The sequence below is a fragment of the Anser brachyrhynchus genome (genome assembly GCF_964034855.1).
Source record: "Anser brachyrhynchus genome assembly, chromosome: 2".
Classification (NCBI taxonomy): domain Eukaryota; kingdom Metazoa; phylum Chordata; class Aves; order Anseriformes; family Anatidae; genus Anser; species Anser brachyrhynchus.
Genome location: NC_137695.1, coordinates 23,148,293 through 23,171,848, shown reverse-complemented (window position 1 = coordinate 23,171,848; position 23,556 = coordinate 23,148,293). Strand labels below are relative to the sequence as shown.

Below are 23,556 nucleotides of genomic sequence, written 5' to 3'. Positions count from 1 at the left end.
CAGGCTCCTGAAGTTTTGTTATACAGACAGGGTCTACCTTGGATATTTTCATTCTCTCTCAATCTGTCTTCTGCTTTTTCATATTTTTGTTTTAAAAAGGCATTTATATTTAAAAAAAAAAATCAGTTACGCCTAAAGTAACTCTCCTATATGTTGTCAGAACAGTTTAACATGACAACAAATGCAAAAAAATCTCTATGGCTAAAATTTTTCTCCTTGCAAGTGTTAACGTTCTTTTTTTCACTGAGTATAGAGAAGAATTAATGAAACTTCAGTACTTGCTTGTGGCTTTCGTTTTAATTACTCAGTTCTTTTCAATATTCCATTTATTTACAAGAAATTGTTGTTGTTTTTATTTAGAACTGTTCATCATTAATGTGGCCAAAAATGATTTTTAGTGTCATGCTGTGTTTCATTTCAGACATCGGGAACTGAAGATCAGTTACAGGAAGAAGGTAATGCACACAGTGTCTCAGAAAAGACACTGAATGGATCAGTACTGACTGGACAGAAAAGACAGTCCACTCGGAAAAGCATAAAAAGGTTCAGAATACAGAATGATGAACTTGATGTAAAAGCTGTTCAGCTTGTGAGTCTCTCTGTATTCTTATCTGCATGTTTTCCATAACTAATGGGACATGAAAGAATCACGATTCTGCTCAACGGGGAGTAACTTTTTATCATAATGTATGAAGAGAGCCTACATGTCCGGTTAAAGACTCATAAAATGACAAAATAACACAAAAGGGTTCTATGGAAAATTCTTTTCTCTTGAAACAAAAACGAATTTTGTTGTGGTACTCAAAACAGTTTAACTGAGTGATACTATGAAACAGAATTACTTGAGTATAGGAACAGCCTATGTGGCAAGTTAATTCATTTAATAATGTAACAAAACCAGAAACAGGTAATTAGTCATAAAACTTTAACACCCCAAGTAGAGAATAATTATTATTTTTGTCTAAGTATCTTGGTATGGATTGCCTAAAATATGTCTGTATTAGCAATTAAGTTACTGAAAATTAAGAGAGAGTTATCAATTTGGCTAATGAACTAAAAATGAAAGACATCATGTTTAATGATGAGTAAGGAGCAATTCATTCAACAAACATTTAATACCATCAAATGGAAAAAGTGGTCTAAATTCACAATTTCTTTTTCTGCCTAGTCTCACAAAGGGTAAGTGGAATTTGTGACTAATCCTTTCTTGGAAAGGCTCAAATTTTTGGAATAAGTGAGAGAGCTTATATAGCATTCATTGATTTTTTTTTTCTTCTTTTTTTATGATTAATATTGGGTACTGATTAACAATAAGAATTTCAGCAGTTAATTAATATGTTTTTTGAAGATCAGATAGTTTGAGGTTTCCCATCATAGAATATGGGATAGGGAACAGATTACGAAGATTATACCTGTCCTACCTTTTCCTCCATTAATGTATTATATTTATCCTGATGGAATCCTTTTATTCTAGGATAAAAACATACCTCCAGTGCCATTTCTTAAAATTATGGCGTTGAATAAAACTGAATGGCCTTATTTTGTTGTTGGAACTCTATGTGCAATTATCAATGGGGCCTTACAACCTATATTTTCAGTCATAATTGCAGATGTTATAGGGGTAAGTATAAAACAAATAATTAAAAACCTTGCTTGTATGCTGTATCTTTTGTCACTGTTTATGGTTTTTATAAATGCTGAATTGTTTTATGATGAACCCATGAAATGCTACATTTTTTTAAATTTGCCCTGCAAAGGTAAGGAATGGGTGAAAGTCCTTGCTATGGAGAATGCTGAATTTCTGCTCTAAGTCTCACAAAACAGTTATGCAAATTTCACATCTCTGTTTTTGAGCTGATCAGCTCGCCAATGATGAAGTGAGGAGAGGTTCCCCTGTGACCTCTCTGAAGTTGCTTCACCCTTATCCCCTTTTAAGAAGGCACTATAATTGACCCCATGCACATGAGCAGTGCAGGCATAGAAGGTGATCTTTGTGCTGTGCTCACCATAACATTTCAGAAGGTATAGTGTGAATCAAAGCAATGTGAAGCAACAAGATGAAATGGATGTAAGGTAGACGTTTCATTACAGAGAGACTTCCTGTAAACTTAAATTTATGCTGTTAAAAAATAAAGTTATGTTGTCAAGCACAAGGCACTTGCACTGGCGGGAATTTTTAACATTTTCTGTTGGAACTGTTTTAGCTGCACTATATTACACAAAGATATTGAAATGGCCTATCTTAATTTTTTTTGTACTTGTTTGTGAGGCGTTACATTGCAAAGAACTGTTTGGGAAAAGGGTATTATGCTGGTGTTATGCTTCAGTTTTTAATGCAAGTAGTAGCAGGAAACAGCCCTGAGGGAAGGGGAGCATTCTCTGCAGTTGTGGTCTTTCAGTAATTGTCAGTAATGGACACAACAAATAGCAGAAGATATATATATAGGGGAAAAAATAGAATTAAGGTCCTTTCTTTCCAAAACATTAATTTATTCTTAAAGCTTTTAAAAAATAATTACAGGCATGATAGTATTTATGACAAATCTGGATTAGAAAATCTAAGTAACTGAATTGTAGATTTTTTTTTTTGCTATGGACCAAGGTATAAAAACATGATAAGCTAGTGTCATTCTGAGCAAACAATAGATAACAAACTCATAAATAACAAACCATAATGACAGTTACTCAACATCCAAAATATACAAATGCTATAGAACAGCAAACAGTGTATAACATCCTCAAAGACCTATAGATTTATTTATTTATTTATTTATTTATTTATTTATTTATTTATTTTGAGGCTATTTAAAGGACTTAGAAATGTTGGAGACCTCAGACTTCTTTATAAAACAAATATGTTTTATCCAAGCTTGGGAGAATTATCTTTATTGCTCTGCAAACCTGGTGAAACCAGAACTGTACGATCCCCGTTCTCCATGAACTATGTATTATCATATATAAAGGTATAAGGATTGCTTCAGCATACTACACCTTTAATATTCATTTACTCACTGTTGAGGTAAATAAGAGTATATAAGCTTTACATGGAAAACTATTTCCCTAACTGAGCAAGGTCTCCATACGATGCATAATGTACTCCTATTTTTATTTTTTGTTAAAATATATAAAACAAACAATAGAAATCCGTTATCTGTGAGTCTTGGCCTAAAAAAAAAAATATTGATTTGGTAACATATAACACGTCATTAAGAACAACTTCCATATTTCTTTCTCACTAACTAGTTGTTAACATGCAATAACCTTCAGCCAGTGACTACAGAAATGCTCTTTTAAAGTTTTAAGATGTGCTTCAGCCTTTTGCAGGTGCATATTCTGATAATAATTTACTGATGTGGGTTTGTTCACTGACATATGTTACTGTTTTATCATAACAAAATAAAAATTTAGCTTTCATTTGCAAGAACATGTACAATCACTTCAGATCTATAATCTTCAAAGAAAAAAAAAATCTTAGTTCATCAAGAAATTGACTTGTTTTCCCCTTAAACACATGTAATGCGTAAAACAAGCATGTAAAGATAACAGGAAATTATTGAACCAGAACTTCAGTAAATAAAATTAATTTTCAAAATTTTCTTTCATAGATGTTTGTAGAAAAAGGAAAGGCTGCTATCAGGGAGACAAATAGCATGTATGCACTACTCTTTTTAGGTTTTGGACTAATTTCTTTTGTCACGTTTTTTCTTCAGGTAAGTTTTTGTTACCATAATTGTTCATGGTATTTGAGACAATATATCTCAACTGTGTTAAACTCTCAGTGGCTGAGCGTCAAGCAGTACATGAGAAAAATGATGATGAACTTTCACTACCAGGTGTGTTCAAAATGTTGTAAGAGGTTTCAAATGCATTCTGTAGCGTAGGCTGATCCCCATGTCCACAGCAAAGGAAAGTTTGGCTTTAAGGCATACACTGTATCACAGCCTCTGTAGGAAGATAGATAGTACTGACAGCACAGACAGTAACTTCAACAGCACAGACCCGGATCAGGCTTTGGGCAGCACTTCTGTCTTGAGCAAATGGTTGCCTCAGCACCTGCTCTGCGCTCCATGCAGCAGGTCTGTCAGCATCTGAGCTGGTTGAACTGAAACAACCTCTATCTACAAGAACTGCATTCAACCCTGAGTTTTCTGAGAAGACATACCAAACGTAACTGGGAAAGACCGTATCACAAGCTTAACTTAAGAGTACTGACATCTCTATACCAAGAAAGTTAAATAATAATTCAAATTGCCTCTTTAGAAGTGCACCCATCTATTGGTACAGGATCAAATACTATTGGTACAGGATCAAATACTTTTGACTACATTTTCTGAAACAGTTTCTAAATTCACATTTACGCTTAATTATTCTCATGGGTATGGGTGTTTGCCAATGCCTGGAATTGCATATATTGTGGGAAAACTGCCATGTTCAGGTCATTTGTTATGTGAATTGATGAACATCTCCTTTACATGCACAAATCCCTTCAGTTGTTGCTCAGCTGCTTGGGCTAATCTTGCCTAATAACCTGCACAAGTCTGAACACCATTCTTCCACCTTCTGTCCTGATGCCCTTGACACAGTAGCACTTGCACTCCCTTCAGGCAAAATCAAACTCAAAATTCCCACCTTTATGATGCCCTGAAAAAAAAACAAAAACTTGGTGGCGTAGCTGTTCTGGGTACTAATGCACTAAAATGTGTCTGCCTGTGTCCCGTCTCATTCCTGCGTGGTCTGATCCTGCATGGCCCTGGCCCAGGAGTGACAGATTCACCAGCACAGCTCTGTGCACACCGAGTTGTGTGCCAACGTCAGTGAGTATCTACAGCTTCAGAGACCTCCCACAGAAAATAACCAGTAGAACTACAGCTTTGTGACTCTAAGAGGGAAATCCCTGGTGTCTGTGCAGTACCCAAAACAAGTGTAGGGTCTTACTGGTTGTACTGCTGAGCCTGTTTACTGTGAAGTGGCCACCTCCAGTTTGAGAACAGGTGTGATAAAAAATTCCTGCAATTAAATCATTGTTTGGTGGGGCTTGAAGACTATTATGTGATATATATTTGTTTCTTAAAAAAAAAAAAAAAAAAAAAAGACACTACAATGCCTCATTCTGTGCTCTACCGTTATAGGTTCCAAGTTTAGCTTTAAAATATTTTGATTTTAAAATTGTAGCTCACTTGTAGCTAGCATATTTTTTACTTAATGATATTCTTTTTAATATTATATGCAGATAGTCACTTAACTTATTATCTTATAAAGACAAAAATTGTAATTAGGTATAAAAAATATGCTTCCCCCCCCACAGGGTTTCACATTTGGCAAAGCTGGAGAAATCCTTACAATGAGGCTCCGATCCATGACATTTAAAGCAATTCTGAGACAGGTATAACTGTTCTATATTTAGCTTTCTAAAGCTTTAGAAATGCTTGTTTATTTACATGTCATAAATGTTTATTTAAGTAGTCATGCTATGATTTTATCCGTAAAGATTTCACAATGATTTCTTTAACTCAGTTTAGAAACTGACAGGATTAAATCTTTTTAACAGGTCCAAGTAGATATTTTAAAACCTTTTAATTGATGTAACTAATAAAGGCCATCTTAAAACCAGCCTAAGAAAGCTCAAAGGTGATGGTAGTGTTTATTTAGCGTATTTAATATAATCAAAACAACTTTGGACTGAGGCACAGAGAAAGTAGGCTGTACTCTAAGAGGTCAAATCTGAAACTCAGATCTGCCTTCAGATATGCTGCAAGCTGGGATCTGCAAATAATTACCAGTGAAGGCAGTAAGACCTGCATATCTGACTAACTGCACTCAATTGGTGGCTTATCCTACCAAGCAGTCACAGAACCAAAGATGTGCATGGTAATAGTCTAGGGTAAAAACAGGACTTTGTACCACTGAAAGTACATTCAGCAGCAGAATTAAAGCCTTTAAAATAAACAGCCTGAAATCGCCCTTCCCGAACTGAGCCTGCGGGGGCTGCCCACAGGCAGCAGCTCTTCAAGAACTGCTCCCACACGGCTCCGTACCACGGGGTCCATCCCCCAGGAGCAAACTGCTCCAGCACGGGGCCCCCACGGGCGGCAGCTCCCCCCAGACCCCCTGCTCCTGCGTGGGCTCCTCTCCACGGGCTGCAGCTCCGGCCCGGGGCCTGCTCCTGCGGGGGCTCTCCATGGGCCGCAGCCTCCTCCAGGCCACATCCACCTGCTCCACCGGGGGCTCCTCTCCACGGGCTGCAGCGTGGAGATCTGCTCCGTGTGGGACCCACGGGCTGCAGGGGGACAGCCTGCTCCACCAGGGGCCTCTCCACAGGCCGCAGGGGAACTTGTGCTGCGTGCCTGGAGCACCTCCTGCCCTCCTGCTGCACTGACTTTTGGGGCTGCAGGGCTGGTTCTCACTCCTCACTCTCCCAGCTGCTGTTGTGCAGCAGGTTTTGTTTGTTTGTTTTGTTTTTCCTCTTTCTTAAATCTGTTTTCCCAGAGGCACAACCAACTCCGCTTACCAGCTCAGTTTGGGACAGTGGCAGGTCCCTTTTGGAGATCTGGCTGTTATCTAACTTGGGACAGCTTCTGGGCTCTTCTCACAGAAGCCCACTCACTCCAAAAACCTTGCCATGCAAGTCCAATACACAAGGACCCTAGCTGTGTACATAACTAACCTTGTCACCAGCTTTTCATGGTTGGCATGAGCTGCTTCCTGGATCTAGTGCAGTGGCAAGCTGCCCAGTGAACGTAGTCCGCTGCAGTGCCTTTAATGTACCAATAGAAACTGCATCACTTCCAGGTTGCAGTTCAGCACATCCAGAACTAACTCAGTTATCTTTACCCCTCTTTTGTTGTCACTACTATGCTTAACCAGTTGCTTTATGTCCTGAGTAATCTTGATAAATTCACCAAGTATTTTAAGGAAATGTTGGTACTCCTGATATTATCAATCCACAGTATAAATTTAAGCCTTCCCTGGATTTCTATTATGTTTTACTCCCAGATGTAGGTGGGCATGTGATCCCTGAGGTAGTAGAAAGTAGAACAATATGAGCCTAGGCACATTACTCCTTTACCTTTCACTCGCTACAGAAAGAAGCATATCCCTGCCATGCCAGTCTGCTACATCTGCAAGTCTGGAATCAAAGAAGTTTCCAAACATGCAGTCCCACTGCTTTCTTCAGCCTGTTCAGCTGACTGAGGTCTTTCCTGGTCTCCACAGAAAGTCATTACCTCCTTGAGAAGTTCCTGGAGCCAAACTGAGCAGCATCAGCTTTCATTAGCACCTTTCACTGGGGGTGAAACCAGATGCCCCTACTTTCTCATTTATACGGGAAGGGATAATAGGCCACCTCCAAAGAGTGAGATATGTCATTGGAAATTAAGCCCCAGGAGATTTTTTTTTGGACTAGCCCAATAGGAAAGGGCAGTCTGTAAGACCATGCTGAATCTGAACAGATCCCTGGAGGAAGGGTCTGAAGGACTAGAATAGTAACAGAGAGGTTTTCATGACGAGGAGTCAAGTAATCTTATTATGTTTGTTGTCCTTGCTCTGGTGTGAAAATAGTGTCCACCTGGCATCATTTTCAAATATCAGGCAGTAGAGCAGTGGGACCTGGGAGGATTTTGTGTATTAGCACTGACACATGTGGCACATGCTCCATGTCATATAATGGCAAAGCAACCATCTGTCTATGTGAGCCTACAGGCAGACTTATACTATTTATTTTACGTCTGTTTTTTTCTTACTGTATTTAAGAACAGTGTTTACTTTACCATGCTTAAAGATAATACTTCTGCCACAATAAAATCCCCAGGGGAAAAAAAAAAAAGTAGCATGTTTGTTAATGTCTAATGGTTATGCATTTAAACACTACTAGCAGGAAATATGAAAGCTCTTACAGTAACCTTATGAACAGTTAGTGCACAAAAACACCCTACAGTTGCTAAGAATCATGTACATATAATGTAATACAAATACCGACATCGTTTCATTGTAATGATTTTGGGGCTTGATGTTTGGCAAATCTAGTGGAATGTTAGAGTGAATATTTTATATTTGCTTTCTGGATTTAAATAAGATAAATGCTTTGTGTTCAAGTAAGAAATTTTAATTTTCAAGTGCTTTAGAGTCACTGATCCCTCTGACCAATTAATCTTGATTGCTATTAAGATACAAAAGTGTATGACTGACAAGATTTTTTCCCTGGAAATAGTTTCTTCCAGATTAGGAAGAGATAGTCTTGGGATAGTCTAGATCCCCCAAGCACTGCATATCATTTTACGTAAGTCTTTTCAGACACCACAGAGGTTTTCCAGCAGCACTCAGGCATTCAAAACACTTCACAGCAGACTTACAGATTTCACAGTGCTCATAACTGACAGAGAATTTAGATGTATTTTTACCTATCTAACAGGAATCTAACAGGAGAAATTATATTTTTAATTAGTAGTCTTCATAGATGTCGGTTACGCATCTAGGTAACTGTCCTCAAAATGGCACATTCCTTCATATTGCTGTTTAGTGAACATCCGATCATCAAAAATATGTTAAACTCACAAGCAAAGATATCTTGTAAACTGCGTTTAACATGAAATAATGTGGTGATGTTTATGTTATTGCAAAAAGCATATACAGATTGTTAACAGAGGCTAGCTTTGAGTTTTGTGATCCCATGACCTTACCAAGCCTATAGGTCTATTTTATTTATGGTTACACCTAAAGAACTAGAGCACCCTATCGTGTGTCACCCAGTCATAATCCAAAGTGATTAAGTTCTCTTAAGTAGCCTAATGAGGTGAGTTAAGTTTTTAAGATCATAATAAGTGTATTTCATATTGTAGGAGATCAGCTGGTTTGATGAACCTAAAAATAGCACTGGAGAATTAATTACAAGACTTGCTAATGATGTTTCACAAGTGAAAGAAGTAAGTAATATGCACTGGCATTTTTCATGTCTGATTAATATGGAGTCAGTTACAGACGGTATTCAGTAGGTAGAAATCCTGCACACGGTCATGTGGAACTGTTATTCATTTAGAAGTGGTTTTTGTGTGTTTGGTGTCACACAAAAATTATCATAATCTTAGATAATATATATATATGAAGTATAATCATGTAGTAAAGCTTTTAGTTCACATTAGTGTTCAGTCCTGGTATCACCAGTATAAATGAGTCATCCAAGGAATCCATTTATTTAAAGTCATTTATTCAGCCTTCTTAGATGTCTAGACAGCATTGCGTTTTTATGATAAATGTTTTAGCTCAATGAAATGCATAAGAATATGCCTCAAAATGAAGGTTGCTCTCATTGCATCACTGTGTTTTTTCACATGTTTAAAGTTAAAAAAGATAAAATATGGTCATAGTTCTATATGTGTGTATATATATTTGTATAAGAGACTTATGAAATATAATTGTTTTTTTCTTGAGCAAAACCTGAAAACAAGGAGATAGAGTAGGGTAGATACAAAAGGCTTGTGGGAATGATCTGTAGAGTGGAGCAGTTTTTCAAGAGACAGGATAAAACATTCAATTTTGCAGAATATTTAGACCAAATTAAGTACTTTCAGATGGTGAATAAATCATAAATATCTATGTGACAAATATTTTGTCTAGTTTTCAAATAAATCCATGTATTACAATGGTTTCATTCTTTTTCAGGCGACAGGTTCCAGACTCGCATTAATTGCTCAAAATGTAGCGAATCTTGGGACTGGGATCATTTTGTCATTGACCTACGGCTGGCAGCTGACTCTTCTGCTTTTAGCCATTGTGCCAGTTATTGCTGTAACAGTAATGATTCAAATGAAGATGCTTACTGGACATGCAAAAAAAGATAAAAAGGAACTGGAAACTGCAGGAAAGGTGAGTTCAGTGGCAGTTTAATCCATTTTTATGTTGTACTACACAGTGCTGCTTAATAGGGATATTGGCGTTGGGTCAAGAATATACTCCTCAAACTCAGTCTGCTTTGTTATTCTGATGAAAAGGTGATACAGAAAATATGAAACTGAAAACTGAAAACGTGAGTTTAATGTTAAATGCAACCTGAACTTAATAAATGAGGTGTCTCACTACACTCCTTTGAATCCAGTGCAATCATTTTACGATCTGAAAAGAGATACAGAATGTCAACAGCAATTTTAAGCATCAGTTAGCTGTATGTTCCAGTTTCCTAACTTTTCTCTAGTTTACGATGTGATTATATGCACAGCTAAAAAGCAGGCTGGTAATTATTTTGTATTGTGATTATAATCAAAAGAATTTTTTTGAAAAGTTCTTTAAAAATAATATTGATTTTGAGAGCATATAAATACGTATTCCAGTTGAACTTGTACTACAAATTACAGTATACAGCAGCTGGGAACATGAAGACAGGGTAATGCAGAAGCTGAAAGTAAAACTTGGAAACCCCTGTGAGCGGATAAAGAAATAAGGAAACAATCCAGCACCATATGTTTTTGCTTTGAAGAAAAGCAAGTTCAATATAGGTTCTAGTGAGAAAACAATAAAGCTTCTCAGCCTTAAAGCATATTTAAATTGGCTGAGCAAAATTTCATTTTACCTATTTATGAAACTATTATTATTATACAGACATAAAGAAAAGATGGTGTTAGCCTTTGTAAGGGAGACAGTTACTATTTACATGTAGATGTGTTAGGTATTTCCATGTAATTTAATTATTTCAATCTTATCACTCATGTAACTTAACCTGTTGTGTTTCTGACTTACAGATTGTCTAATCACTTTATTATTATTATTATCATTATCATTATTATCATTATTATTATTATTATTATCATGTAGAAGTAATGATGTAGAAGGAAGGGTCTGCTAAGTGCATAATTACGATTAAGTTGGAATTTAGCTCCTGTGTAAAGAACTGCTTTTCCTTTTTCTTCCTGAGTTGAAGATTGAAAGCCATGTTTGCTTCCAAGCTATTATTTACCTTTACAGTAAAGGCTGATGATTCACAAGCTTGGAGCTATTCTGCTACACTTTAAAATAAGAAGCTAAAAGAGGTTTATTTTTAAAAGAATATATGTACTGGGAAAAAAAAAAAAAGCCTTCTTTATGTGATAGTATAATCAAGAAGAAATTCAAAATGGTGTCACTGATTATGAATAAAGTTTTGCCAAACAAGTAACATTACACATTCTTATGCACTGGAATATTTTATTGTTATAAATATTGTTGAGTTATCTCATAGTCAAGTTGCTTTCAGCTACTTATCTCACGCCAACTGCCTTGGAGATTATTTGTAAGAAGAGTCAGATGATTGTTATGTGATGACCTGAAAATCTGGTTTTGGCAGACTATATTAGTTTAAACAGTTTTTTCTTTTCCAGCTCTACAGTTTCTGGAAAAAATTAAAACACATGTATTTCCATAGCAATTCAGCAAAATGTTTCACTCACAATATATCAACATAAAGGAAAACAGGTCCCAGGCATCTTTTTTAGCTTTAGGTTGAAGATCTACCTTGCTCTTTAGAAAAGGGTCTCTTCCTGGCAAAGAGCCAATGAGGAAATGCCATCTTCACACAAGAGGCCTAAATAAACTACTCTTATTGGTAGAGAAACAATATTCATCCATTCCTTCCTCAGCAGCAGCAGAGTTATTCGGGCACATATAATGTAGCCAGTTAGCTCCATTTATACAAACCAAGAGCACACAGCTTGGAGTGGCCAGATGTTATTGAAAGTTATTCTGTAAAGGCAATTGGATTTGACAGTGTACAAATCTTACATTGGTGATAATACATAAAAAAAAAAAAAAAAAAAAAAAAAAAAAGAGATTAAGTTCCAGGTCCTAAATAAATTTCTAGACAGGAGGAATGGTTTTAGTTTTATGTTTGTTTCTTTGTTTTTTGGTTTGGTTTGCTTTTTTGTGCCCTGTGAAATCAGTACATCAGAACTAAATTATGAGCTGCAATAAGTATAGTGCTCTATGAATGTACTTTATAAAACCTCTTTCCAAGATGCTTTACCTTCTGAGTTTTGATTTGCTGGATTGTTGACCAAGCCTAAATCAATTGTTGGTATGAGAAAATTCTGATGATATTAATTGTCTACAAGTGAATCCCCCTTAATACTAGGGGAACATTAGGAAAATCAAGGCCTAACCTTTCTCTAGTTTTCAGTCAAGATTGGGTACCCAGCATCATTAATCATTTTGGAAAACTTCTACCCACTATTTTTTTTTTTTTTACTGTGGCAAAATGGAAAGATTTTCAAAGATACAAAATTAATAAGAATTAGATCCTAAGCTGCCATATGGACCAGAAAAAAAAAATCTTTCTACATTTTTATGAAAGTGCAGTAGTTTTGATTTTCTCCTTTAGGAGTTTTGAAAGTCATCTGATAGTCAAAAAATGCAGAGAATGCACCCTGGGAAAGATTATTCCTTTCAGGGTAAGCCCCAAATTTGTTGCTTTTGAAAAGGTGGCGATATGTTCAGGCTGCAGCCCCAAACACGTTTTTAGGTGAGGTAGGCTTGTTCGGTTTAGCCTGACTGGGCACCAACAGCAGTGATAGCTGCATGGCATCGTCCTTGTGACAGGTTGAACAAGCTCACTGGAAAAAAAAAAAAAAACCTACCATTGCTGGTCTGTGCTAAAATGTACACTGACTCAACTTTACTATTATAATCCATGCTAATTGGATTATATTTAACAGCAATGTATCTACATATGTTGCAACCACACTTTCAACAGTATTGTAGACATATTCTGTCACTTCTATTGCAGTCATTCCCAGTTCTGTTTATCAGATTATGTTTAAAAATTTCCATATAATCTTGTTTTTCTGCCAATGAACATGTACTCTCCAATACAGATTGCTTCTGAAGCCATAGAAAATATTCGAACTGTTGTTGCTTTGACTCAGGAAAGAAAATTTGAGTTTATGTATGGGCAAAATTTGCAAGTGCCATACAGGTAATAAAATGCTTCTTAAAAAGAGGTTATTCAAATATACCTTTTTTAAAATTAACACCAATGAACTGAAAAACAATTTATCTTCTTTCAGTACATCATCAAATCTTTAATTCCAACCTCAGCTTTGACATAGAAAATACGAATTATCTTTCTGTTCAAGCTAATGGTCTTTGATTAAATGACAATTTTCTTTCAAAACCTACTTTCTTTCAAAACTATCATTATTAGCTGCTATAATTCTTGAGATGGAAATCTTTGTTAATTCTTACAATCACGAGGCCTTCCTTCTGAGGAAATATATCTATTTTTTTAACAAACCAAAAGTCAGGTTTTGTCTTTATATTTAGGTAAGATTCCTGTTAAAATCAATGAGATTTTCCCAAGGAGGGAATCAGAATGGAAGAGGGAACTTTCACATCAGTTTACCTTTCTGTTCACTCTGTTATTTTATCAAACTACCATTGCAGATCAAGTGAAGCCTCATGAATGCAATGACTGACTTAAAGATTGGTTTTGGTTCAGTGAAGGATAAAACACAAAGATTTGTTTTGTTGAACTAGTTCCTGCTCTGTAGAAATTCTGAAGTTCTTGGTGATTTTCCTCATTTGTTATTTATTTGAATCTTTAAATTGCACCTGTATTATAATTTTTAAAATAATTTTAATGAATGCATGAAGTGAAAACAGTACAGATTATACGTGCTCAAAATATTTAGTTAGAGCAATTTCTTCTTCTGTCCCAATATTCTTACATGTGTTTTTGCAGACAGACAGAAAACTGAAGCATACAGGAAATATAATGTTTTAGGTTAGGATCTTACAAAGAGCTGGAGATTATTTTACTATAAACTAGTAAAGAGACTTGAGGATTCCTCTGATTTATAGGATACTTTTACTATTGGATACTTACATTCTTGGTTACAACTGCATGTACAATAAGATTGTGATAATATTTTTTTCTGTTACAGAAATTCTGTAAAGAAGGCACATATCTTTGGATTCACTTTTGCGTTTTCACAAGCTATTATGTACTTTATTTATGCTGGATGTTTTAGGTTTGCTGCATATCTAGTAAAAAATGGACATATGCTGTTTAAAGATGTGCTTTTGTAAGTATATCCTTTTTAGTTTCTTTTACGTTCCATATGGAAAAATGTGTTTTATTTTGCTATCTTGAAATCATCGCATATGGATCTGAAGAAAACAACCAAGTACTTTCATTGTTATACTACCCCTCCTTCCTCATGTTGCTACAAATCCAAAATGTGATAATTTCAGACTACATTTAGCTACCTACATACAATTTTTCTTGCAATCAGGGTAAAAAGAAGGCAAAATGAAGTTAGGCAAAGCAAAACTGTCCCTTGTTTTCACGACCAATAATGTTTCTTTAACAGCAGAATCACATGGCTTAGCTGTAGGGAGTGTAGGGAGACAAGATTAGAAGGTAAACGGAGCAAGTAACGAGTGAAATGAAAGTGAGGAAATTATGAGCCCTGAGGCAAGAAAGGTGGAGAGCAGGAGAAAGATCAGCAACCACCCATTCTGGTAAATGCCCAGGTAGAGCTGGAAAAGCTCCTTCAAGTGTTAACAGTGAATTGATGTTATTGTTCCTATCAACTGGCACCTTTCCAGCCTTCCTTTTGCTCCCTCCTTGTCTCCAGCATCTAACCAAGTATTCTGCTTGTCTCCCTGCAGCTGAAATCCCTGTCCATATTCATCAATAGTCACCTCCCATGCTTTGGTTTAGCAATTACCACACTCTTGCCTGGCAAAAATTACAGCTGAAGCTAAACCTTCATCTTACCCTGATTACACCAACACTTTCTCAAGTACTAGCATTAGCTTCCCTTTCCCTATGCACTCATGTGAATGCCATGTTGTGTACCTGCTCTTGTATTGCACTTTGCTTACCCCAAATTTCATGCCTGCATCCTTTGCTCCCTCTTTCTTACCTTCCATTTGCTCCTGAACTCAAGGATTTGATTGAGACCCTTGAAGGAACTGTTGAACGACAAATTTCTCCATAGACCTCAGACTGCTCCACAACTAATAACTTCAATTTTACAGATGAGGAAACTGAGGCGCAAGGAACTACACATCCTACCACATTTCACACACTGAGAACAGAAATATCAATCAAAACATTCATTTCTAATAAATCCAGTTGAGTGGGCAAGGAGAGAAAGCTTAGTGTTACTCTCTTCTCTGCAAAACAAACAAACAAACAAAAAACAAAACAAAACAACAAAAAAAAGGATTTTCTCAGTGAGGGAAAAAAGTCAGAGTTTGCAGTAGACAGTTTTTACCCTCCCTCAACTTTATTAATGAGTAATTATTTATCTGAGGCCCCTTCTCTGGCCGTACAAGCTTTCTGTGTCTGTGCTATAACAGTATTAACATAGTTTTCTCCTTTTTATTTTTGTAGAGTTTTTTCAGCTATTGTATTTGGTGCAATGGCATTAGGACAAAGCACTTCTTTGACGCCAAACTATGCCAAAGCCAAGATGTCAGCTGCTCACTTGTTTATGCTGTTTGAAAGAGTACCCTCCATAGACAGTTACAGTGAGGAAGGGGAGAAGCCTGTAAGTAACCATGGTGTCATCCACAGTATATCATTCACCACTAATTTATTTCAAGCCTGTGTTTTCTTTTTTCTTTCCTTTTTTTTTTTCACTCACTCATATCGTAGCTACTGAGAACAAGTACAGTCTGAGCCCGTTCGCATCTAACTCATCCAACCAAATTGGTATTTAAGTTTCACTATGTCTTCTGCCATCCTCTCAGCCTCACCTGCCTCTTGGTGAAATAAGACCCAGTGAAAATAGGATTAATGCAACAGAGACGTTTTTTCAAGCCTTTCCTGTGTGAAGCTACCTGAGAATGGATCTTGAACATGTAACTAGGTCTCTAATATTTAACCAGAAATTGTTGAGGCCTAACTTATTTGCAAGTTGTCCATAATAGATTGTCACATACTTTGGTAACCAACAATGTATACGAACATATGGGGGTGTGTGGCCTTTCATATAAGAGGACAGAAAGTTCCAGACAACTATCATGTATATATATATATAAACACAAGGTAATGTATATACATATATATGCTTATATATGTATATGTATAAAAGAAATCTAGCTATGTAGTCTTAAGAAATATAAATTTGAGCTGCAACATTGACTGGTCATTTGCATCTGTCTATATTTTCATTTTATATATACTCATACATAAGAACTATATTTCTTCTTGTATAGGTTATGTCCATATTACAAATATTCATTTTATAGTAAATTAGTTAGAAAAAATCTTTAAGTGGAAGGATTGATTCTGTGTGTAGATCAAAAATAATAGATAATTTTCAGTATTTTTAAAGATGAAAACAAAACAAAAAAATCAGCAAGGAATATGAAAAGAATGTGAATGAGGTCCCTACAAAGCAGATAGAAGTTAGTCACCTAGAGTTATTACTGCTTTTGAAAATGTAATCTTTTTTTACAGATTGTAAAAGAGAAGCTGTCAGAATTTGTGTTTATGGAATAGAATTTTAATTGGAATATGCTTGCAGCATAGAATATTCAGGAGGAAATTTGTGTTTGCACAATAGCGTCTCACTGTATATTAATTACCATGAAAAAAAGAAAAAAAAGAAGTATGTTTCATTGGAAAAACTCCCACTGTTCTCGTTTACTTAGTCTTTTTCTTAGTCTTTTATGTTCTGTTACATTATCCTAACAATTTGATCTAATTCTACCATTTCAATCAGAAAATATTTGGTGGAAACATAACGTTCAAAGATGTGGCATTTAACTACCCAACCCGACCAGAGGTCAAAGTGCTCCAAGGTTTGAACATTGAAGTAGAAAAAGGACAAACTCTGGCTCTTGTTGGTAGCAGTGGTTGTGGTAAGAGCACTGTTGTTCAGCTGCTTGAGAGATTTTATGATCCACTCAGTGGAGAAATGGTAAGCGTTCCATATAGAAGTGTAAGCTGCATTTCCATGATACATGCATAATTAATTTTACTGATATATTTGGAGACTTTTTCTTCTAAATGAGCTCATTAAGTATTTGCTAGTATAACTACTCCCTTTTGCCAGCGTTTTTAATGTGATTTTTATTATTATTTTTTTTTAGTTAAAGGCAGAAACACATGGGTTTTCAATATTGTCTATACAACCATGGTAAAAGTAGAAGGAAATTAAATTTTCTAAATTTCCCATGCTGTTTCAGGTTATTAGAACAAAGTCCAATGGTTACAAATGCACATTTGTATCAGTGTAGGCCTATTTTATGTGTAAAGTGCATAAGCAGGCTCTCTCACCTCATTTCTGGTCATTTCTATGATGTATCAACGCTATCAACAGGATTTGGAACTTTAAATCTAAAGATTTACACTCTCTATTGTGAAACCTATATCACATTGTTGCTTATGACATTCATACTTGAAAGTTCATCCCAAAGCCTCTCTGCACAGAGGACACGAGGAAAGCTAGGGCCATTCACTGAAGATCAGAGTAGAAATGCATACATGTAGCAAACCTCTTGACAGCTGGAGCTATCCTGAAAGTAGCGCTGCTGGTAAAATGCAGTTCAATCTGCTACTGGCAGTTTGCTTTCAAGGTTCACGAAACCATCTCAAAAACTCACATTGGGTCATTTATTTATCTGTCCCCCTCAATCCCTTCATTCCCAACCTTAGAGTGAGGCTGTGCTGATGCACGTGGCATCTGCTGCAGCTGGAAAGAACAGATCCTTAAGCTTTCCTAACTCTTATAGCCCAGCAATTAAGACCAAAAAATAATTAAGACATTTTATCAGAACTTTAGCTGCACACACAGGTATTGAAACCAGAAATCCTTAACAATTTTCTAATTGTTCTTATATCTACACAGTAATTATGCTTAATAAAAAGGCGTGACCTTTCGGCTTCTTCTCCGTGGAGTTGCCCCATCCCTGGAGGTGTCCAAGGCCAGGCTGGATGGGGCTTTGGGCAACCTGGTGTGGTGGGAGGTGTCCCTGCCCATGGCAGGGGGGTGGAAGTGGGTGATCCTTATAGTCCCTTCCAACCCAAACCATTCTGTGATTCTATGGTTTTATAATTCTATGAGCTTGTGTTTGGTTCCTGATACTCGTCAATGAGAGAACAGCCGCAGACTTTTGAGATATTTTTTCTGAGACTGGAAAAAATATTCATTGGGTGTGTGATGGTGTAATAGCTTTTGTTACATTCTGAGAGCAATAAGACAGATTCATCTCATCAACCCACTCAGAGAAAAACTGGCAAGTCAAATTTTTTGTTACAAGGGGGTCCCTAGTGTCATGTACACCCAAATACAAATCTTACTGTAAAGAGGGAAACACTTAACCTTCTGGTTTTTGATGATTGTTCCAATGAGGAATCCAAGCCCCACATTAGGGCTCTCTGGAATGCCAGTTGCTGTACAAAACAGAATGACAAGACAGTCCGGCCTCAAAGAAATCAACATCCCTATGCACAGGTGGTGATTTACTACACAGCCTATTTGTTCTGCTTTAGATAGAAATCAAAAGGATAAAGTAGAAATATGGATTGATGTTTTAGACAAAATAAGTCACCCATATAACAGAGACAGTTAAATTTAGGATTGTAGATAGTAATGTACAGATAAGGTACAGTGGAAGAAGAGAAATTCCAGTATGGACATATCAAGTTTTACACATATACCTGATCTTACATGAGCAAGCAATGGTAGAGGACTTTTTCTCCTGGAAGTACAAAGATAATATCCAGTTATGGGATTAGGGATTACTGTCCATTAATTTTCCCCATTACAGTCATCTGAGAAGCAAGAAAATCTGACTTCTGGATTAGCAAAGCAGAGATGAGATAAAGCTGTTAATAAAGGGAGTAGAAACACTCCGTGGTATAGATTTTCCACTGGTTTCTGAAGCAGAGTTTTCTGCCACCAACATAATACCAAATGTCTCTAGTAGTGATAGCAACATGGCAGAAGATCTGTATCAGCTTTTCTATTTAGGGTGATAAACAAGTAGAGTGCAGTAAAATGGTTTCACACCTGGAGTTTTTCTAGGTTTATAAAGACTTCGGATGATATTTTATTGATTGCACCTGTAAATAGGTTTAACACCTATCTGCTCATCTCTGCTGCCACCTGTAAATGCATAAGTTAACAGACAGAGCATGAAATGTCCTCACTGCCCTGACTGCTAAAGGCCTCGATGTTGCTAGATTAAAAATAAATAAATAAATAAATAAATTGTAGTCACAGTACTTTATCTTATTTCTGACTTTTTAGCTCCTGGATGGCCAAAATGCAAAGAAGCTAAATATCCAGTGGCTGAGAGCTCAGATCGGTATCGTCTCCCAAGAGCCAATCCTGTTTGACTGCACTATTGCTGAAAACATCGCATATGGAGATAACAGCCGGGAAGTGTCACATGAGGAAATTATTAGAGCAGCAAAAGAAGCCAATATTCATTCTTTCATTGAATCACTACCAAAGGTAATTAGGCCTTCATTTCCAACTTTCAACTGGGAGGAAAAAAAAATAACATAGCACCTATTCATGTTTTTCTAAGGAAACACACAGTAAAAGTATTTAGTTTTTCCCTGACTTACTGAATTTGACATTCAAATTATTATCAATATTTTTTTCCTTAGAAGACCTGAGGAACAAATGGAGAACTAGGCAGTGCCAGTGGCTGCAGGCATTTACTCAATTCCAGTGCCGCTGATGCCTGAAAGGGAGGGAGGGGTCTCCATCTCTTTGGGAGTAGTCTCTGTTAAAATAATAACCTAGTTGGTATTGGTACTGAAGCACATAGTTCTGGAGCAAAACACATGCAGAAAGTACTCAAAGGAGGATGGGTGCTTTCCTGCAGCTAAGTGAAAGCAACAGGAAAACACTAAGGCAGGCTGCAGAGCTCTGCTCCCGCCCTCCTTTTTTCAACAATCATCTCGTTTGCTGGGTGTATGAAGTTACACATGCAGTTGGTTTGCAGAAACAGTCAGAAAGACACAATCTCGTTACTACTTTCTTCTCTTGCCTCCCCTATTTATACCTACCTTTACCCCATTCTTGCACCTGATCTGGGTCTCCAGTACAGTGGGTATTTTTGCCATAAAATAGGCAGCATCTGTGAGGAAAAAACAGTTTCAGGGCAGGTGCAGGCAAAGGAGCTCCTTAGCTGCTCTTCAAATAGATCAGCTGAAGCTAACACCAGTTTGTCAGCTTATTTTTGTGGAAAATACAGGCTGAGGCTAATATTTCTGAGATAATAAACTTCCACAGATTTAGGAGATGTGTGAGTTTTTCACGCAAAGTCTCATCCCTCAGACACAAGATGTATGTTGGTTTACATAGCAGGCAGTCAAGAAGCCTAACAAATAGGGGAATGCAGAGTTGGAATCAAATTTCTCGAGTGAATTTCTGTTAGCTTGAAGGGTGTGAGGCAGGTGGGATTTTGAATTTGGCTAGTTCAAATTAGTCCCTTGAAAACTTAGAACTTGGATTTGGTTCATCTTAAAGTGTCTCTCAGGCTGTTTCCTTCTTACTGAGAACGGGGTGGTGAAAGAGGAGCTGACTGCCCAGGCTGTCGGGTGCTGAGCTGAGGCCGTTGGGTTTGCGATGTCACAGCCATGCCTGCCACCCCGCTTCTCTGCACCGCAGTTCCTCACCCAAAACCAAAAGACATTGCTCTTGCTCAGCATCACGGGGTTTGCTCTGCGGCTAAATACGCTGGGAAATGTGCTTCGCAGCTCAGCTACTGCAGGCAGCCCTGGGCATTGTGTCCTAGGGGATCGTGCCCTAGCAGGGTTGGACCAGGCGATCTCCAGAGGTCCCTTCCAACCTCAACCCTTCTGTGATTCTCTGTAGGGTCCTCACCCACTTGGAAAGTCACTTGTGAGTCATTTGTGCTGCCCCAGAATTAAACCTAGGTGGAAATGCAGCTGAAATGTCACGCTTCACAGAATCAGATCCAAATCTAGGTTTACGCTTACGCTGCCTTTCTGTACGTAGAAATACAGTACACGTGTGGGAGACAAGGGAACCCAGCTCTCCGGCGGTCAGAAGCAACGCATTGCTATTGCCCGAGCTCTTGTACGGCAGCCCCAAATCCTGCTGTTAGATGAGGCTACCTCTGCTCTGGATACGGAAAGTGAAAAGGTACCTTGGCTGTGCAAATGGGAGCTGGGATTGCAAGGGCTGGTCGTGCATTGACTGCGACATCTTCACCCACACGTTAAAACCCAAAATGGGAAATAGAAGACTTTTATGAAAATAAGTATTTGCATTTCTTCGTTATTTTCATAACAAGATAAAATGTTCCTTATGGAGTAACAGAGGCTTTTTGGCTGGCTGTAACGAGCCTCCTTTGGGAAGTGACGCAGAGGCTGCGTCCCTGCAGTTGGAGGACTTCCAGGATGCCAGGAAATAGAGGGCCTCAGGGCAGGGCAGCAGAAGCTCTCCCCACACAGCCTGCCCTGCCTTTCCGCTTGCAGCTTTTAGCAGGATGTCAGGATGCCAGCTGCATTTCAAGCACAGACCAATTGCACAAAGAACAGAAACATGGAACTGTGATACAAGGCAGGCTGCAGGGAAAAACTGAAAATAAATTTGAAAATGTATCACTTTTAAAGGTTATGCGCATTGTCACCCTTGAGCAAAAATATTTAAGTTTCTTATATAAAAATATATGGTTTGTGTCCTGACCCACACCCTACATGTACAAACAGGGGGACTGAACATTCATCAGGTGTAAGTTTTTCACTGCAGGATAAATTCAAACTTGGAAGCTCAGAAGTTGCCCCAACTTTTGGTGTATTGTCTTGTGTTTGCTTGTTCATTGCGCAGATTGTCCAGGAAGCGCTGGATAAAGCCAGGGAAGGTCGCACCTGCATCGTGATAGCTCACCGCCTGTCCACCATCCAGAACGCTGACAAGATTGCCGTGATCCAGAACGGCAAGGTCGTAGAGCAAGGGACCCATCAGCAGCTCCTGGCTGAAAAAGGCGTCTACTACTCTCTGGTCAATGTTCAAAGTAGGCCATGAGTTGTATGATAAAGGGCAGCAGCTCTTGCTGAGTGCAGCTGTACGGCTGGTTCAATACTTTGTCTGAGCCTTTTAAGAGTATTTCAGTACTTCTGGTTTTGGTAAAATTCTGTACATAGCTTCCTTAAATCCCACAACTACTAAAGCAAATGTACCTCCATTATTTAAGAACCTAATGCTCTTTGAATGTTCTGCCACCAGCACAAAAAAATATAGCTACTCAAATTAAAAACTATGTGGCCATTATGAAAAAGCCTGACTGCCTTCCCAAACTGCACAGCAAAGGACTCAGGGTGCAGATTCTGTCTCAGGGCGCAGAGAGGAACACCACTGCAGCACCCAGCCCTGGGCAGAGCTGGGGGGCACATGGGGAATGGAAGCGTGTACAAAAGCAGGGAGAGGGTTTCATAGAATCATAGAAATCAGTCTGTTCACCTAGAATCACAGAGTCATTAGGGTTGGAAAAGACCTCCAAGATCATCTGGCCCAACCATCCCCCTACCACCACTATCACCCGCTAAACCATGTCCCTAAGCACCACGTCCAACCTTTCCTTGAACACCCCCAGGGACGGTGACTCCACCACCTCCCTGGGCAACCCATCCCAACGCCTGACTGCTCTTGCTGAGAAGAAATGTCTCCTCATTTCCAACCTGAACCTCCCCTGGCGCACCTTGAGGCCATTCCCTCCAGTCCTATCACTAGTTACCTGTGAGAAAAGGCCAAACCCTTCAGGTTTCAGGGCAGAGGCACTGAACTGTGCATTGTTTTTGTGGGGAGGGAAGAGCACAGTGTCTGGCCCACTGGCAGGAGGCTCTTAAATATGTACTAGTGAAAAAGGGATGAGAAAACGATTCTGTTCAGATTTCAGGCACTGTCTTTACAGGATCATTGTAACTATGTGCTCTAACTTTGCATTCTTTCTAAACTCAAGCGACAACTATGACAGTAAGAGATATGACAACAGGTGCCCAAAAACTTTTCAGAAAAGCAGACTCTGTAAAGAAAAGAATAGCTCTTCATCGTGCAAAACCACGCCAGCACTCACAGGCATAAGGTAGCAATGTATTCCTTAATAGAGATGTGGTCCAAAGTGCTGTACCAGGTATGATTGTTTCTGAATAAATGCACGTGCAAACCACAGCAGTGGAAAAAGCAAGCCTGTTGGGAGTGGCAGCTGACTGTCCCATCGGTGCTGGAACTTGGCTCCTGTTCCCAGCTCTCCACTGTGCTCCTTCCCCATGGATATGTTTTCCCAAATTCACATATACTTAAAAAAACAAACAAACAAACAAACAACTGTTTAACACTTCAGGGACCATGTGGGACTAAAGCATGGAGCATGAACTTAGTAGGGCAACCTTCAAATCAAAGATGCTTTACTCCTTACAACAAATAAATAAAAATTGAGACTGTTCTTGCTACTGTGGAAAAAAAATATATGCTACAGAGCTCCTGGAGGGCAAGGGGACTGTTTCAGTGTCAGCTGAGGATTAGTTGTTGCAGTAAAACAAATTATCCTTGATCTCTCCCAAAACTCCAAAAAACGGAGAAGAGAGCAAACAACGCGTAC

At 38.0% G+C, this 23,556-nt stretch overlaps 1 protein-coding gene across 3 annotated transcripts in view; it reads left to right on the top strand.

Moving 5' to 3' along the window:
- Nucleotides 1-23,543, top strand: part of LOC308190400 (ATP-dependent translocase ABCB1-like) — a 48,780-nt gene extending 25,237 nt beyond the window's left edge. For all 3 annotated transcript variants that reach the window (XM_080581732.1, XM_080581731.1, XM_080581730.1), the window contains 13 exons: nucleotides 422-589; nucleotides 1,475-1,621; nucleotides 3,606-3,710; nucleotides 5,306-5,383; nucleotides 8,835-8,918; nucleotides 9,655-9,858; nucleotides 12,831-12,931; nucleotides 13,899-14,039; nucleotides 15,359-15,515; nucleotides 16,695-16,892; nucleotides 19,227-19,433; nucleotides 20,952-21,098; nucleotides 21,786-23,543. In XM_080581732.1, the coding sequence (XP_080437858.1) occupies nucleotides 422-589; nucleotides 1,475-1,621; nucleotides 3,606-3,710; nucleotides 5,306-5,383; nucleotides 8,835-8,918; nucleotides 9,655-9,858; nucleotides 12,831-12,931; nucleotides 13,899-14,039; nucleotides 15,359-15,515; nucleotides 16,695-16,892; nucleotides 19,227-19,433; nucleotides 20,952-21,098; nucleotides 21,786-21,983 (1,935 nt within the window). In that variant the 3' untranslated portion in view covers nucleotides 21,984-23,543. The remainder of the gene's footprint in view (nucleotides 1-421; nucleotides 590-1,474; nucleotides 1,622-3,605; nucleotides 3,711-5,305; nucleotides 5,384-8,834; nucleotides 8,919-9,654; nucleotides 9,859-12,830; nucleotides 12,932-13,898; nucleotides 14,040-15,358; nucleotides 15,516-16,694; nucleotides 16,893-19,226; nucleotides 19,434-20,951; nucleotides 21,099-21,785) is intronic.
- The last annotated feature ends 13 nt before the right edge of the window (nucleotides 23,544-23,556 follow it).